The sequence below is a fragment of the Panulirus ornatus genome, chromosome 3, assembly GCF_036320965.1.
Source record: "Panulirus ornatus isolate Po-2019 chromosome 3, ASM3632096v1, whole genome shotgun sequence".
Taxonomy (NCBI): Eukaryota; Metazoa; Arthropoda; class Malacostraca; order Decapoda; family Palinuridae; genus Panulirus; species Panulirus ornatus.
The window spans coordinates 12,730,679-12,749,890 of NC_092226.1; the positions used below are offsets into that span (position 1 = coordinate 12,730,679).

The following is a 19,212-nucleotide window of genomic DNA, read 5'->3' on the forward strand; positions in this document are numbered from 1 at the left end:
TGAAATGTGATTACCATGAGATACAGAATGTGGTCCGTTTGAACGATAATAATGATGGTAATAATAATAATAGCAACAATGATAATAATAATAATAATGACTGTAGATAATGTTGATTGAAAATAATATGTAAAAAAACTACTCCCTGCAATAGAGCATTTGCTCTTCTCAGCAAGAGTCGCTAGAACGATCATTCGCTGTCAAGTGGCTGTACCACCAAGGATTATACAGTATTTTGTACATTGTTCAAGAAGAAACGAGTAATTCATTTGCGAAAAAAACGCCCAAATGATGTAGTTTCGAAAGAAGAACAGTTCGCAGCATTGGCAAATAGACACTGACGATAGGTTGCTCCCTAGGAGAAAGTGCAATGATAGCCAGTCCCAGTAATGGCGTGCGTGCATCCAGCATTGTTTACATTGTAATATTGCATTATCACCTCATGTACCTACAATTGTCCAATGGATTAGAAAGTGCCCAGTGAAGCTTGTGTTTCAGGGAAGAAGATGAGCCAGAAGAGCATCATATTAGAGGTAAATTTAGACTAAGTTTGTGGGATTTCGATGGTGGTCAATGTGATTTTCGTATTTTCGCCAGAGCCTCCACTTTACAGATCCAGATTTGATTCGCGTCTTGTTGGTGTAGTATTTTACAACACTTTTAATTTGAGTACCAGCTAGGGCTACGTCCAATCAATGTATGAGGTTTTAAACAATCATTTAACGCTTAAAGAAGGCTGTTCAGATTTTTCAGTTGGTAGTTATAACTAGGCGTTGACGGCTTTTAAGATTCTGGCAATTGATAGGCCAGAAACTCAAGTAACTAACCAACAATCATTGTACCAAATGTTCAAGAGAATTCATGTATTTTGTATGTAATTTGGATTGAGTATTCTCTCCCAGGAAATATAATTTTCCGTAATTTCATTGAATTCTGTGGTACGGTGTGATTTATTAGTTGGTGCTTCCGCTTCCAGGACCACATCTCCAAGCGGGGGAAGCAGATGTAGACATATCTTTATGAAAAACCGGAGAGGCAGGTCCGTCCTCCTGTAGGTGTCCGGCCATTAAAAGAAAGGTTGCCAGGCTTGGTGAGCTGCTGTGAGGATAGAAAAAAAAAAATCTTGGCGACCATCCAGCCATTCCAGAGTAAACCGTGCACACATATCGTGGTTGATACGCTAGGCCTGGTCTTAGGCCAATAATTCGAAATATCTGCAGTTTTTGCAGGTTACCTTTAAATGAGCTTTCTTGAGAGTAAGCCCCCTCACCCCTCCTTTTTTTTCGGTCATTGCTTTGTGTAGCAAAACCATTAGTGCTGCATGCAACTGGCACTTTCCACGTATTCCCTGCGTGTCGTGGAAGGAACCTCCCCTCCCGTTTTTTTTTTTTAATTTTCCAAAAGAAGGAACAGAGAAGGGGGCCAAGAGAGGAAATTCTCCCAAAGGCTCAGTCCTCTGTTCTTAACGCTACCTCGCTAGCGCGGGAAATGGCAAATATGTATATATATAAAATGAGGTTTAGCATCTTTTACAATAAAACTGGGCGAAATAGACATTTGAAAAGTTGTCTGGTGCTGCACAGTCGAACTAGAAATAACAGTGAAATCTCTTTCTTCGCAAGAGTACTCAGTATCACTGATCATGATAGAATACCAGTAAAAATAGAATACAAATAAACGTACTTTCGATGTCCCGACAAAGTGGTCTTTTCGTAAACAAAGTGGCATGTTTCTGAACTATCCAGACGTAGAATATTGTTATGTTTCTAGACTTCTGCAACTCCGGGTGTAACTAGGCGAGGTGACCATTATACACGTTTGGACAGCTAACATAGGGAACCTTATTGAGCGTACACTTGGTAGCTGCTTTCCTTTCTCTCGTTGGAATCGAATACCAATAGGTTGTTGTCACACTTCCATCACAATAACGTTTCTTTGCAACATTATCAAGACCTGATGAAAATTTTAAAAGTTTTAAGGCACCAGAATACATACAGGACGAAAAAAATCGTAGATGTTTTCACTGGTTCATTTGAAGGCTAGGCTTCCCGCTGCGACTGTGATAGTCAATATGGCGTCGGTATCAGATACAACTCGTGCGTGAAGTCATTTGCACGTAGTCTACAGTGGGGATGGTGCAGTGAGCCACATTTGGGTTGTTGGTATTCAGCTTGACAACACATAACTCATAGATAGTCTCATAATTTTTTTTCCATTATATTGTTTTGGAATCGTGATTAGTGGCAGTACAGCCACGTACGAATTCTCCGATTCAGAACGGCGCCACTGGTTGAGAGGGGTTGGGCTGATCCATTGGCGACCAACCGACGTCGTGCGACTGGGGTTCATCCCACTCCATAGCTGCACTGCAGCCCTTAGACATTTTTTCTCCCCTTAGATCCATTTCAGCAACATTCATGGTCTTAATTCTAACCTTCCCTCTGTTGGACACCTCTTGTTATTTACCTCCTCCCTTATCATTTTCTTTCTGAAACCCAGCTGTCCACGGCTGCTTCTCCTCTGCACCATCGTTTCCGCTTCGAGGGTGGAGTTTGTGCTCACAGTAGTATTGGAACTTGGATCTTGAGTCTCCTAACTCTGATTTCACCTGAGGTGCCAGAGGCCTGGTAAAAGGCATGTTGACTTTGTACCAAGGTAAAGAAAACTGAGCGTACCTTCGAATTACACGGCATACGTCTGTTTGGGGTGTCCCAGATAAAGTATATAGGAGACTGAGGATGTGTTGGCATGCACAGAGCATCTGATTGCGGAGGAGGAGGAGGAAGGTAGTTTAAGGAGTGGTTTACTATGAAGAAATTGTGAGAAATATTTGGAGAGAGAGAGAGAGAGAGAGAGAGAGAGAGAGAGAGAGAGAGAGAGAGAGAGAGAGAGAGAGAGAGAGAGAGAGATTTGTATTGTGGCGAATGCAGCGAGGAGTTTTGCCGGGAGAACAAGGCACGTATGATACGAGTCGGAAGGGAAGTTGAGTGGGTCTTGTGAAGGTGGAACTATGTCAAGGATGTGCGGTGACACCATGGCTGTTTAATCTGTTTATGGACGGGTTTAGTGAGGTGAGTGAATGTGAGGGTCTTAGAAAGAGGCAGGTCTACAGTATGCTGAGGTTGGGATACTTGAGAGGTGAGTCAGTTGCTGTTAGCTGATAGTGCGGCCTTGATGACAAACTCTAAAAGAGAAACTCCAAAGCTGGTTTCAGAGGTGTGAAGGATGTGTGAAAGGAGAAAGTTGAAAAGTTAGATACTGAAGTCCGGAAGGAGGGCCATGAAACAGGATGGGATGAATGTGAGTTTGAAAAGGGGGAGGACCTGGAGGGAGTGGATGTTTTAGATAACCGGGAGTGGACATGACAGAGGCTGGAACCATGGAGACGAAGTGCGTCATAGGATGGAAGAAGGGGCTAAGGTCTTTGAGACGCTAAGGTTTGTTTGGAACGAGAGGTTAGCGTCTGTATGGACGAAGATAAGTATGCTTGAAGGTATGATAGTTCTGACACTGGTTTGTGGATATAAGTCCTGGGCTCCGAACGCATAAGAATGGAGGAGGGTGGACGTGTTGGACGTGAGATGGGTTGATCGTGTGATAAATGAAAGAGTCGGAGAGACACAGAGCTTGACTGAGATGGACGACCAAGGTGTGCTGAGATGGTTGAAGCTTATGGAAAAGACGAGTGAAGAATGATTGACTGATAGGATTTATGTGTGTCAGAAGCGACAGAAGCAAGTGAAAGAAAGGGAGAGGCCAAGAAGGAGACTGACCTGAACATTCACAGGGTCATTGGATAGAATGAACTGGATCGATGTGGTATATGGAAGACGACGTACTGTCAGTAAGCTGAACCAGGGAAGATGAAACTGTGGAGAGAAACCAGGGAGCAGTGTGTAGGGATGGACTGTGGATGGTGGGGCTATGGTCTGGATGCATTATATGTGATAACTAGAGGTTGGATGCCTGCCAGTGCGGCGGTTGATCGTTTAATCCTGATGATACATCGTTAAGTCAGGAAAGGCAGTGAGGAAGAAACTAATATATGTTTTTTTTTTATCATATTATCACTAGTATTACAGTTGATATGATGAGTGTTACCATCACTATCACTCGTCTTTGTTATTAGCAGCAGTCACATTTGTAGCTGTCGAAATCCACCGCCACTATTGGCAACATTGTTAAATCTTCTTTGTGATATCTGGTTGGTTTAGGTAAACACCCTGTGATGTATTCTCACTTGCAATGATTTTTATTGGTCTGGAACATTATGAATAAAGTTGGAAATACATCTATTGGTGAATAAGCTGGGAAAAAGTGTTGGGTCATGTCACACCATTGTATATTAATCGGACAGATTAGATTACACAACAATAATAACCCAAGTCCCGTGTCGGGTTGGACCCTTTACCAGTCCACCATACAGGGACGGGCGATCCTAAGCTGACCACATTTTTTTCCTAATGACATACAACGACAGGAGGGTTGGATAATGGGATCATGAGGGTGGTACGTCTTGAACAATGAGTCCCACACGAATGCCAGGGTTTTTCTTCATCTTTGATCAGACCTGGTCCTGGTGGTCTTTGACCTCTGTAGATGACGTGAGTACACGTAACTGTGAATTAGACTAATCATTTCTCCCAAAAGTTGTGAACGATAGACAACTGCAGTTGTCCGAATGGTGATAGCACATATTGTTATCCAGTGTCGCGTACGTTCATATATATTTTTTTTCCTGATTGTATCGTTGTTGCCATGATTCTTACTGGGGGAAAAACATGTGATTCGAGAAAATTGTCAAAAAAAAAAAATCACCGCGGGACATTGTAAAAAAAAAGATCCATAGTTTTTTTCTTTTTTTTTTGACAATTGAAGAAAATACTCTTGAGTGTTATCTTACGTCTAGTGACAGAGAGGTAAAAGAGGATTTCAGAATCGTGTTATGCATATGTAAAACATCGTATATATATATATATATTTTTTTTTTTACAACCTTTGCAGCCATATATGTGGTATTTCACCAAACTACACATAGTTACTGACACATAAGGGAAAAAAAAATTTACACAATTATATTTCTCTTTCCCTGTCGCGTCTTATGGTTCATATAAAATGACATTAAACAGATGACATTACTCAGATCTCTCAAAAGAATGTGGTATCAAAACCAGCAGCGTCCATATTAACACTACTGTGCCATACTACACATTTAAGGTTACCTCGCACGTATTAATATGGGGGTTATCAGACACCGTTTTCTGTCTCATGTGCTCATCTTACACGGCAAACGTATCCACACACACACACACATACACACGTCTTCCAGAGATATGGGGATGGAGCAACCACAGGACATGACACGGAATTAAGCGAGAAACGTGTTGGAAAATGTCTATAAGTGTTTCACGATGTGGTGGATGAATGCGTGGGTCGTGGTGAATGCAGACAACGGACATGAATATAAGACGTTGTGTTGTGGTAGAGAATGTTTTAAGCGATGGAAGGGGGTCCACCTACCAGTGTGAAACTCCCTCCTCTTAACGGTATATGTTGGTAGATACATGGGCTGGACCTGTGCCAAGAATGGCACACCCGAACACACATCCGACCTGTGCCAGTAATGGCTTGATATTGGTGGATCTTACACACACACACACACACACACCCACCCTCACACACACACACACACACCCTCACACACACACGTACATATATTCAACCATGCAAGAACCATATACACAATGGCAGTGTGTATGTGGACTTAGAACTATCTCAAACATGTGAAGGAGTCAAAGATTTTTTTCGGTTGGTGGTTCTGATTTGAAGTTAACGGCCTTAATGACCCTGGCAGTTAACAGGCGTAAAGCCCAACCATCCAGCCAACCAGCCGAGGGTAATTTTGAGTGTTGGCGGTGTCTGGCATCTTGACCATTGAGTAACTCATGACCATTCATCGACCGGCCTCTGAGGGAGGACTGTGGGCCTAACTTCCGAGACCAGGATTCGAACCCATATGTGGGCTCGCTCCCATAGACGTGCCCGTGAATGCGTCAGTGTCAGGGACGTCAGCCGCTGCTGCTGCTGCTGCTACACCATAGGAGGGGAGGCCCCCACAGAATGCAGTATTCCAGGCCATAAGAAAGCGTATCACGTGAGGCCAATGAGAAAACACTCGGGCGCGTCTTGAAGCATCGTAGATTTGTCGTCGTCGGAAATGCCATGATACGATGGGCTATATCTCATGTGACGCAAAGGTGACGTAAAGCAAGACCAGCAGACAGTGATGGGGGAGGGGGAATGTTCGGTCTTGGGGGTGGGGGCGTCACACTGAGAGAGAGAGAGAGAGAGCGTCATTTAAACACTGTGGAAATACAGAGGGCCTCGCCCGAACCCCCGGTCGTCGTCGCCGGGGATATGCTGATAAAACTTAGGCTTTATTTGGCTGATGAATCGGTCAAGACGTCAGAGGATTTTCCCCTCAGCGACATTCACGATACGTGGCTGGCTAGCACCCGGCGGCGTCTGGAGGCCCCGCTACTTGGAGTCTGCGAGACGAGGTCCTGGGGTTGTGGGTGATGCGGGGCGTGGCGGCCGGCAGGACCCACTAGGGGCTGCCGAAGGAGGCCTTGCAGTTGGAGCAGCGACGTTCCCTCATGAGGTAGCAGCACACCAGACCCACAGGGAAGCAGCAGATGGCCAGGCAGATCCCGCAGGCGGTGAACTCGCTCTGTATGAGGCCGGTCTGGCGGTGGGGCACAAGGCACAGTTAGACGGGGACCCCAGGGAAAAATTGTCATAACATTTAGGTCTTTGTCTGTCTTCTTCAGTCTGTACTGTGTGATACGTAGGAAGGAGACGGTCTGTTGATTTGTCTGTCTTCAGTCTGTACTATGTGATACGTAGGAAGGAGACGGGTCTGTTGATTTGTCTGTCTTCAGTCTGTACTGTGTGATACGTAGGGAGGAGACGGGTCTGTTAATTTGTCTGTCTTCAGTCTGTACTGTGTGATACGTAGGAAGGAGACGGTCTGTTGATTTGTCTGTCTTCAGTCTGTACTATGTGATACGTAGGAAGGAGACGGGTCTGTTGATTTGTCTGTCTTCAGTCTGTACTGTGTGATACGTAGGGAGGAGACGGGTCTGTTAATTTGTCTGTCTTCAGTCTGTACTGTGTGATACGTAGGGAGGAGACGGGTCTGTTAATTTGTCTGTCTTCAGTCTGTACTGTCATACGTAGGAAGGAGACGGTCTGTTAATTTGTCTGTCTTCAGTCTGTACTGTCATACGTAGGGAGGAGACGGGTCTGTTAATTTGTCTGTCTTCAGTCTGCACTGTCATACGTAGGGAGGAGACGGGTCTGTTAATTTGTCTGTCTTCAGTCTGTACTGTGTGATACGTAGGGTGGAGACGGGTCTGTTAATTTGTCTGTCTTCAGTCTGTACTGTCATACGTAGGGAGGAGACGGTCTGTTAATTTGTCTGTCTTCAGTCTGTACTGTCATACGTAGGGAGGAGACGGGTCTGTTAATTTGTCTGTCTTCAGTCTGTACTGTCATACGTAGGGAGGAGACGGGTCTGTTAATTTGTCTGTCTTCAGTCTGTACTGTGTGATACGTAGGGAGGAGACGGGTCTGTTAATTTGTCTGTCTTCAGTCTGTACTGTCATACGTAGGGAGGAGACGGTCTGTTGCAACAGGTGGCGTAGAAGCGTTCTGCATAACTGACACTGGGTTATAGACACAGATGTATGTCCACATGGAGAGAGAGAGAGAGAGAGAGAGAGAGAGAGAGAGAGAGAGAGAGAGAGAGAGAGAGAGTGGAGTAATCATGCCACAAGACGAGGAGTCATTTCCACTTGCCTTGCAGGTGGGGCAGGTCTGTCCCATGATGACGACGGGCGTGGCCACCACGGCTGGGGGCGCGGCCTGCTGGGGTCCTGGCGGGGGCTGGTACCCTACTGGGGGAGGGTTACCTGCGGACACGACCACCAAATCACTATGTATGGTGAGGAGCCTCACGCGGGGGGAGAGGTACACACACGAACACAGGTAGACACGAACACAGGTACACACGAACATAGGTACACACGAACATAGGTACACACGAACACAGGTACACACGAACATAGGTACACACGAACATAGGTACACACGAACATAGGTACACACGAACACAGGTACACACGAACACAGGTACACACGAACATAGGTACACACGAACATAGGTACACACGAACATAGGTACACACGAACATAGGTACACACGAACATAGGTACACACGAACACAGGTACACACGAACATAGGTACACACGAACACAGGTACACACGAACATGGGTACACACGAACACAGGTACACACGCTCACAGGTACACACAAACACAGGTACACACGAACACAGGTTGACATAAACACAGTTTGACAGTAACACGGGTAGGCAGTAACACAGGTAGACAGGAACACAAATAGACAGTAACACAGGTAGACAGGAACACAGGTAGACAGTAATACAGGTAGACAGGAACACAAATAGACAGTAACACAGGTAGACAAGAACAGAGGTGGACGGTAACACAGGTACACAGGAACACAAGTCGACAGTAACACAGGTAGACAGGAAGAGGTGGACGGTAACACAGGTAGACAGTAACACAGATAGACGGTAGCACAGGTAGATAATACCACAGGTCGACAGACATTGGTAGTCGGGAAGACACACAGGTAGACAAAAATAGGTAGACAGAAAAGACACACACGTAGACAGGGACACAGGCAGCGTCATATGGGAGAAGCTTGTACGTCATAGGTAAACAATAACCCGTTCTGAAGTAGGGGAAAATGTGACCTGACGACCACATGACCTTTTAGACTCGACACACGTGATTCAGGTCATAAGTCGGCCCCCAGGGGACAAGGGAGGGCCAGGTTTAGGGGGGGGAGGGGAAGTTGAACCCGCACTTCCGTACATAACGTTGCCACCAACACGGACCGACCGACCCCCCACCCCTCCCACCCCCACAGGGGATCGATCATGTGTGTTGATGTTATTAGAGTGACATGTTACCCTCGTTGCCATGGTGGCACCGAGTGCAAACATGTTGAGATATTTACCTTGAGTGTTTACGTTGGCCATGGGTGGTGGTGGTGGTGGTGGGGCTCAGGCAGGCAACTCAAAAAACCTGCAAAGAGACACGACAGATGTTAACACGGGAGTCAAGATGGCTGGAGGACAACAGTTGCGTTTTAGAGGCGACACGGTCTCCATCCCTCGTCCCCTCACTGTGGTGGAGGAGAAGTTGTATATGAACGTTTGCTTTCCATGATGATTGGAAGATCAGATCGCTGTAAGAACTGCTTTGGTTCACAGGTAGTGTGGGGGTGCTGTCATATCCCAGGGGTCGTGAGTTCGAATCTCACACAGGACAAGTAGGCGTGTACTTTCCTTCAGTGTACAACTTTATGACTTGGTTCAATAGCAAGTTGGGCCAGGTGATCTTTTCCAACCAGCCGACGTATGGTTGACTGAGGCAAGATCACCATGTTACCTGAAGTGGTCATCACTAACCTATCCTGCTTCAGGTAATAAGCTTCAGAAATTACCCGTCTGTGGGCATTCACTTTCATTTTTACCCACATCAGTCTAGAATTCACTTTCTTACACTTTCACGCACAACTCTTGCTTCAGGAGTAGTGCTACTCCTTCCTTAGCTCTTGTCCTCTCACCAACCCCTGACCGTACTCCAAAAGACATTTTCCAACCATTCTTTTCCCCTTTACTCTTGATCTTTGCTTCACTCAGAGCCAGAACATCAATGTTCCTTTCCTCACGCATACAACATACCTCTTCTCATCTTTGGTTACATCCACACACATTCAGACACCCCAGCCTGAGCCTTCGAGGAGAATGAGAACTCCCTGCTCGTCTCTTTCTTGTTTCGTCTTTTTAGAGACTGAAATACAAGAAGGGCAGGGTTTCCAGCCTCGATGATATGTCCTGTACTGCTAATCTATAGTCATTATGTACGTAGTAAGAGTTTACATGGCCTTTCAAGTAACCTCAACACCTGAAGGTGTTCGAGAATTTTCAGCTGGTGGTCATCACTTGGCAGGAGGGAGGTGACGGTGGCGACATACGCGGTGCAATAGCATTTTGCCGGACCGTGTGAGATGAGGACCAGGTGATGGTCGGAGAGAGAGAGAGGGAGGGTCGGAAGGACCCATGTGTGAGGACCAGGTGATGGTCGGAGAGAGAGAGGGAGGGTCAGAAGGACCCATGTGTGAGGACCAGGTGATGGTCGGAGAGAGAGAGAGGGAGGGTCGGAAGGACCCATGTGTGAGGACCAGGTGATGGTCGGAGAGAGAGAGAGAGAGAGAGGGTCGGAAGGACCCATGTGTGAGGACCAGGTGATGGTCGGAGAGAGAGAGAGAGAGAGAGAGAGAGAGGGGGGGGGGGTCGGAAGTACCCATGTGTGAGGACCAGGTGATGGTCGGAGAGAGAGAGAGAGAGAGAGAGAGAGAGAGAGAGGGGGGGGGGGGTCGGAAGGACCCATGTGTGAGGACCAGGTGATGGTCGGAGAGAGAGAGAGAGAGAGAGAGAGAGAGAGAGAGAGAGAGAGAGAGGGGTCGGAAGGACCCATGTGTTGAGAGTTTCTGGAAACATGGACCGACGAAGGTCTTCTTCCGTCCCTTTTCTGCATCATTTTTTTCCTCGTGGCCTCTGTTGAGTGGTAGGTCGGAGAAGAAGGTCTGGCGCGGGCGGGGGGAAGGCGTTCGGGAGAGCGTGAAGAATGAAAGTTGTAAGGAAGTTACTGAACTCAGACACTGGGAGTCCGAGTGTCTTTCTACAATGAAGAATGTCGGGAAAAAAAAAGAATAGTTTGAGATTTTCACGATGGCGATGACGTCCCGTTTAACGCATCCCTTCCTGCTTAGTGTATCGTTCAGTTCGACATCGGGGGAAGCTTGGCGGACTGAACAACCAGGAGGGAGCTGGGACCTAGTTCGAGAGAAGTGGTTAGGACAAAAATGGAAGTGAGGCTGATGCATATGACTGAGTTCTCGGTTTGGTTGATGGTGGGAGTCCATCTCTGAGGGTTGTCGAGGGTGTTCTGGTGGTAGGTGTGGTCTGGGGAGCTGTTGTCCTTGATAACATCCGGACATCATCTTCGAGGATGAAGAAGCACAAAGGTCTCAACTTCCTTCCCTGTGGGACGCCAGGGAAGAGGGACTGGAGGGAGATGTGTCTTACGAAGCAGATAGTATGATGACGCTCACTCAGGAAGTATGTTAGTCTCGGAAAACATTTTCTCCTCAGCCCTGTGTTGAGAGCTTTGTTGATAAACACGTTAGGGCTGGCCATGTTGAGAGCTTTGGTAGAGTTAATGAAGGTAAGAACTTTGTGTTTCTCAAGACTCCGATAGATTTTAGGAAGGTGACGAGGCAGCTGATGAGAGAACGCCCTCACATTACTCACCTGCCTGGGTCTGTTGTGGTCTGTAACGTCTGTGTAAGCCACGTTGGACAAACGTTTCGAAAAGTAATCTGAGATCGGGATAATGGCAGTGGATCGTAACCCATTAGAAAATTGTGTTTTTTTTTGACTGGTAATGTGAGGATATAAGAAACCTGCTGAAACAAAGAGGATTAACGCAATCAGGGGAATCATCTTCTGGCGTCTCGAACGTAAAGGCAGTGGACGTGGTGAGGAGTTCTCCCCTGCGTCTGTGTAGCAGACAACTTCATACTCTTGTACTATCTAGGGGGGAATGTCGGGGCTGTGGTGTTGTTATGGGAGAGTGTCTGGCAGATGTTGGCGGTGTGACCGTCAAGAAGTGGAGCTGCTGCTTCATGAGAGAGGTGATCATCGTCGGGTGAGGAGGGAGGGAGTCTCTCGTGTCCAAATCGCTCGATTCTTTCAGTTTCCTCTGTCCCGCTGACCGATATCGGATCGCCTGAAATGTTGTACCTTGATAGGGTTATGAGAGATTGTGTTTCACAGCTCGTATTTTGAGAATGACTTCCCTACGGAGGTCCTTGTGTTGTAGTAGAAGAACCGGTCTGTCTGCTGCATAAAGTGCCTCAGTGTGGGAGTGGTGCAGACCACGTCAGCTGGGTACAGTCCTTTAAACCTCGTTGGCAAGCAGCATTGGTCAGCTGCCCTAACGGTGCTGATGTAATTATCACCATCCAGTTTTGTACATTATCGAAGCCTTGCACATCAGGCAAACAGACGAATCCCCTGTCCAAAGTGACGCATTTCGGTCGTGGGAACGCGGTCTGTACGTCTTAGTATTCGCCGCCAAACATTTCCTGGTGGTGGTGGTGGTGTGGGCGGCGGCTGCCATGCAACCAATACGTGTGGACTACAAGCGAAGGCTGACACTGGCCGGGTTAGTGAGTCCTGCTTAGCCGCACATCGTGTTGAGGACAACAGTGCACTGTGTGTGAGGACAACAGTGGACTGTGTGTGAGGAGAACCTTATGTGTTGTGGGGCGTGCAAGTGTTCGTGTTGGTCTGTGGTGTCACTATCGGTCAAAACTCCCACACAGGACTCGCATGGCACAAGGGGTACCTGATTCTCAGGTACTCTGTTAAATAAGATGGGTCACTTTTACAGTCTGTAGGACGAGCGGGAGGAGCGACACACCACACGGCAAATGATGAAGCTGGGGACTCGTGTGTGTGTGTGTGTGTGTGTGTGTGTGTGTCAGATGAACCTAGGGGGGGACTCGTGTGTGTCTCAGTCCTGGATATTTGGAAGCCATTCATGAGCGTGGTGTGATGCAGGGGTGTCGTGCATCCTTAGTGCCCTTCTTTTTGGCTTCCGTTCATGTCTCTTGTTCGCGAGTTTGCATCTTCCCACAATGTTTGATGGATCATCTGCCAACGGTGGTGTTCCTCAAGGCTCTGCTTCGTCTCCTACCATCTTCCTCCTCTTTATATCAGTGGCTCGGGGACAGAGTGGAGAGAGTAGCACGCCGAACTACAAAGATAAGTCCCGCACTCAGAAACATACCTTACGAAAGCAGGTAAAACGACTTGGATCTATTCAACGTAGAAAAGCGAAGGTTAAGAGGTGATCTGATCCAAGTATACAAGATGATCAAAGGCTTTGATAATCTTGATCCATCAAGCTACTTAAGACTTGATTGGTGTTATTTTACTCATAGTTATGGATACAAACTCGTAGGCAAACGATTTACCTCGAATGAAGCAGCCTTTTTTTCAACTGGATCGTAAACATACGGAATGATTTGCCTGTTAGAGTTGTTGAAAGCAGTGCTGTGCGTATGTTTAAGAATAGATTTGACACATATTTCTCTTCGAGTCCACAACTTCCATTGTTTGCGGTTCCTTAGTCACTCTGACAATCTGCAGGATATTCTCTCTTGGAATTATCTGTATGTCTTCTAATTTTTCCGCACTGTTCTCTGAGTTTCTTATAACTTTCACTGTCACAAACAGCCTCGAAAGGATGCAATGGCCTGTTGCTATGTGAATTCCATTGTATCTTTGGTGACCATTGAATTATTATTATCATTACCGCCCAAAATCATTATTGTTATTGTTGATATTATTATTGTTATTATTTAGAAATAATATCGATACCTCGCACACGAGAAATATAAATGTCGCACAGGAGGTATGGCCACCAAACGAAACACTTCCGAACCATTCAGATAATATCACTTTCCAGAACACTAGTATTTTCACAGATGAATTCTATAAGTCTAGAACTTTACAGCACAGTTCGCCATACCCGTCAAGAGAGTACACTCAAGAAGCACTTGTCTTAATATTGCCTCGTCGTAGGTCGGAAAAAAAGGAAGAAGAAAAAGAAAAAAAGATATCCACCGAAATTGTAAGCCCTGATGTGTGTGTGTCTCTGCCCACGACGCATATGTAATGAATTTGAACGCTGTATCATCACACAATGCTCGGGAGTTATAAAAAAACTTGCATTTTGTCTTCATTACGAAGAAAATCGACATAACAGCGTGTCCCAAAATCGTATAAGGTGGGGTCGCCCCTCACATGGGGTGCACATATGTTGTAAGTATCATGTTTCTATTACGTATTTGTTCTTAAGGGTTATCACCCTCACAAGACTGTGTCCCAACACCCAGACAAAACATACACAGACGGGAGCACTTTAATGTCCCGCATACAGTGTGGAGTGACCGAGCGGTCATCGTGTTGCCGTACAGGAATATTATAATAATTGTACAAAGAAATATGATGATCGAGGTGATGAGGCATTCCCGTGCACATGATTGTAAATAATTGTTACGCAAAATAGCACCTGGCACAAGTAATCGATTATTGGGGAACCCATCATGACGGTGGAGCACAACGTTAAGTGTACTGGTGTTGGCGCTCCCTGGCTCACTAGATGCCATGTATAATAGAAACCAGAGTACCCACTCCCCATGCAGGCCCTACAGAATTTCTCCTAACGGCTTCATATAACCCTGGTTCAGCCCCACTGATAGCACGTCATCCCCCTGTATACCACATTACTCTAATTCGCTCTATCCCATACATGCATTACACCACCCTCCTCCTCCTCCTCCTCGGTTTCCCGCTTTTCCCCATGTTTCCTCCACTTCCAATATGTATATCTTGTTTGTCATCTTCTCACTCATCTTTGCCATACACTCGGAACTATTTGAGCAAACGCTTCAGCTCTCTCATACATCCTACTCCTCCTCTTATCACACCTCCCTCTTGCCCTGTATTTCTTCTTTGGTCAACCCTCCTCACAACACAAATTTGTCCTCTAGACATTTAGTATCCAACACAGCCATAGTCTTCCATATATATTTTCATCCATGGCGCCCAGGCCTCGCATCCACAATACGCCGTCGGGACTACTGTACCGTCAAACATGACCTATCATTGCTCTTGCAGACGCTCCACACAGTCCACGGTGCTTCCTGGACCTTCGCTCCCTCACCCGCGTCACCGCCCACTTCATCTGTCATGGTTCCACCTACCGCCATGGCCACTCTCAGGTATCTAAACACCTTACATATTCCATCTTCACTTCATACAAACTCACACTCCAAGTAAACTGTCTCTTTCCACTGACAAACCTAATAACCTTGCTTTTACTGCTTATATATATATATATATATATATATATATATATATATATATATATATATATATATATATATATATATATATATATACATATATTCGTATGAGTCCACGGGGAAATATAACACGATAGTTCCCCTGTGCACTTTCGTGTAATAATCACATCATGAGGGGAGATACAAGACAGAAATATACTTGATCACGCGCTAAATTGTGATCCTTTCATATATATATATATATATATATATATATATATATATATATATATATATATATATATATATATATATATATATATTATTCATGATTACCACCGGAACCAATTTCTATGAAAGGGTCCTGGTGCTCCCCAGGACCCTTTCTAAATGCTCCTACAGCTCAAGGATGCGCTACTTCTAGTAGTAAGGAACTGTTGACTCCCCCTTGCGAGTGAAGCTCTTTAACGAGTCCACACTGCAAGTGATAACAGCCTCAACAAAAACTGACTTTTTATTTGCGGTGTGACCACATGCAGGAAGAGTCCGGTAGCACCCATGTCGTTATATATATATATATATATATATATATATATATATATATATATATATATATATATATATATATATATATATATATATTATCCCTGGGGATAGGGGAGAAAGAAGGCGACTAAAAGGGGATGGAGCGGGTGGGCTGGAAATCCTCCCCTCTCGTTTTTTCTTTTAATTTTCCAAAAGAATGAACAGAGAAGGGGACCAGGTGAGGATATTCCCTCAAAGGCCCAGTCCTCTGTTCTTAACGCTACCTCGCTAATGCGGGAAATGGCGAATAGTTTGAAAGATATATCTTTCGTAACCACGTAATAAAATTTTTATGATGCCCATGTTGCCAGACTTGAACGCACCCGACCTCCATTCGTGTAGTTACTTATTTACCAAATGGCGTCTTAGCTACGCCTCTTCGTTGTATATCAACTGACTTATATTTCTTTCTTGTGTCTCCCCTGATGATGTGATTATTACACGAAAGTGCACTTACCGTGTTTCATTTCCCTGTGGTTGAGAAAGGAATTTAGTTGATCACGCGCTCAATTGTGATCTATATATATATATATGTATGTATGTATATTGTATGAGTTGATTTAAGCTGGAACTGAACACACGCACACACTTCACCTTGCAGGAGACGGTACTGAACACTGTCTTGTGTTGGAGGAGCCTCACTGTTGGTAGACGGTGACTGATAGATGTCCAGGGTCGGTCGGTCAGGTCGGTGATGGTGGTGACAGGGAGGCCAGCCAGTACCAGTGGGTGGCCGGGAGCGGACTGAGGACCACTCCGCTGCTTCTCCTCGCTGTACACTCCCCCCCATGTCTCCTCCTCCTCCTCCTCCTCCTCCTCCTCGGGGGGGGGGGGGGGTGGCTGGGCAGCAGGCGCCATACCCGCCCCTAATATACACACACCAACACACACTCATGCAGTTTCCTCCTCTGACATCTGTATCATTTCTAATACTAAATGTGACGTTTCATCTCGCCATATTATAATCAATAAGGTTAGAAATGAATGTATGACTATTTGTCTGAAGAGAATTACATAAAGTACCCTTCCCCTGTGCAATGCCAGTTCTGTTCGTCACCATCTTTACGTAAAATTTAACAGTTATGATGACCGTTTTAAGGATCTACGTTCTTCCGTGTCTTTCATATTTATTTATTTTTTGTTTTTCGTTGGCATTGTCAGTAAACTTTGTATGATTAAGTTTGGGTGTTTACTTACCTCCGGCCAACGAACGGTTGGCATTCCATATCATGGATGACGTGTTGGCAACACCGTGCGAGGGGTCCCCTTACCATTATCATGTGCCACGTACCATCACCCCGTGCTGTACTGTGCATCACAACTCACTACAGTAACAACGTCACAAAGTACAGAAGAGAGAAAAAACTGACGTGCGTGGCATGAATGTATTTCCCTCCACATGATGTACCACATGAATGAACACCCTGACCTACATACATGATGTACCGCATGAATGAACACCCTGACCTACACATACATGATGTACCACATGAATGAACACCCTGTCCTGCTTATAGTGACATAACTGAACACTGCCGTCAGTAGAAGTTGCACCGAAATCACAACTCCCTACCCGCATCCAGGCCCCACAGACCTTTCCATGGTTTACCCCAGACGCTTCACATGCCCTGGTTCAGTCCATTGACAGCACGTCGACCCCGGTATACCACATCGTTCCGATTCACTATATTCCTTGCACGCCTCTCACCCTCCAGTATGTTCAGGCACCGATCTCAAAATCATAATCACTCCATCCTTCCACCTCCAATTTGGTCTCCCTCTTCTCCTCGTTCCCCCCACCTCTGACACATATATCCTCCTCGTCAATCTTTCCTCACTCATTCTCTCCATGTGCCCAAACCATTTCAAAACACCCACTTCTGCTCTCTCAACCACACACTTTTTATTTCCACACGTCTCTCTTACCCTTTCATTACTTACTCGATCAAACCACCTCACACCACATACTGTCCTCAAACATTTCATTTCCAACACATCCACCCTCCTCCGCACAACCCTATCTATAACCCATGCCTTGCCACCATGTTACATGTTTGAAGGAATAGTAGTTCCAACAATGTTATATATATATATATATATATATATATATATATATATATATATATATATATATATATAACATAAGCCAGGAACCCAATTCATCGACCAGATCGTAGGGGAGGATGAACAGCTGGGTTGACTGTGAACCGACTGCCGCAAACAGGATTCGAACCTGTGTGTTGGACCCTGGGCGGCCCGTGAATGCGTCATGGTCAGCAACGCTACACGGTACACAAGGCAGGTGTATATATATATATATATATATATATATATATATATATATATATATATATCATTCATTCATTCATTATACTTTGTCGCTGTCTCCCACGTTAGCGAGGTAGCGCAAGGAAACAGACGAATATATATATATATATATATATATATATATATATATATATATATATATATATATATATATATATATATGTACATAATGACGTTCACTGTACCGTCTCCATAATTACGTCATAACCACTGCTGCTGCTGCTACAGTGACATCTGTACACTGCCAAATGTAATGACCTTAATCATAGTACTCAAGCCACTTCTGAGAATCACTAAACAACGTAATTGCCCACTTACGCCATGATGTAACTCCCATGTTCTTTGTAATTACCCATTTAAACGGACTGGGAGGAAGTTCTGCCTTCGCGACGCCCCCCCCCCCCCCCCCACCCCCCTCTGAGCTCTTGGACTGTATCGTGTCGCTTTTTGTACTCCTGTAAGTTGTGTGATTACCTGGTAGTAATGATGTATTTGTACTGTAGCGGGGAGGGAGTTTTTTTTTTTTTTTGGCCCCGTGGGCCTATATATAGGTTGAACATTTCCTTGCATTTGTGTATGTGTGTGTGTGTGTGTGTGTGTGTGTGTGTGTTATGTGTAGTGGTGGGTTGCCGTTTCTCTCTAGGTTGAAGATGGCTATGTGCCAGTGTCTATTTATAGAGGGGGGGTAGGAATGTGTATGCGAGTAAGGAATTATGTAAAGGAGGTTGAATGCATCTTTTTACACTGTTACAAATTGTCTGATGTCTCCTCCTCCCCCCTTGGCCATCTTCTTTTGCCACAACTCCTCTTTCTCTGTGTTCTTTCACTCAGTCTCTGAGATAATGAAAAAATGATTCATCTACCCCCATCCACAATGTTATTATTCTAAGACAAACGGGAGCTGGTCTGACGCTTCTGACGCTTCTGACGGACCTGAGAGGGTGATGTGGGGCTGTTATTTGAGAACCTGTGATGGTTCATTTTAAATCTTTACTTGTCTGAACAATACATAAACAAATCAGCATTGTGTTAACGTGGGTAAAGGACACACAGGAGGTACAGGAACGTGGGTGAAGGACACACAAGAGGTACAGGAACGTGGGTGAAGGACACACAGGAGGTACAGGAACGTGGGTGAAGGACACACAAGAGGTACAGGAACGTGGGTAAAGGACACACAGGAGGTACAGGAGCGTGGGTGAAGGACACACAGAAGGTACA

General features: G+C 45.4%; 1 protein-coding gene across 1 annotated transcript; it reads right to left on the reverse strand.

The window, feature by feature from the left end:
• Positions 1–4,226: 4,226 nt before the first annotated feature.
• LOC139760580 (membrane protein BRI3-like) lies at positions 4,227–16,450 on the reverse strand. Its single transcript, XM_071683937.1, has 4 exons — positions 16,258–16,450; positions 9,112–9,179; positions 7,861–7,973; positions 4,227–6,745 (listed from the first exon to the last, which is right to left on the reverse strand). The coding sequence occupies exons 2-4, from the start codon at positions 9,131–9,133 to the stop codon at positions 6,608–6,610; spliced, it is 273 nt and encodes a 90-aa protein (XP_071540038.1). The 5' UTR covers positions 9,134–9,179; positions 16,258–16,450; the 3' UTR covers positions 4,227–6,607.
• Between the last annotated feature and the right edge of the window lie 2,762 nt (positions 16,451–19,212).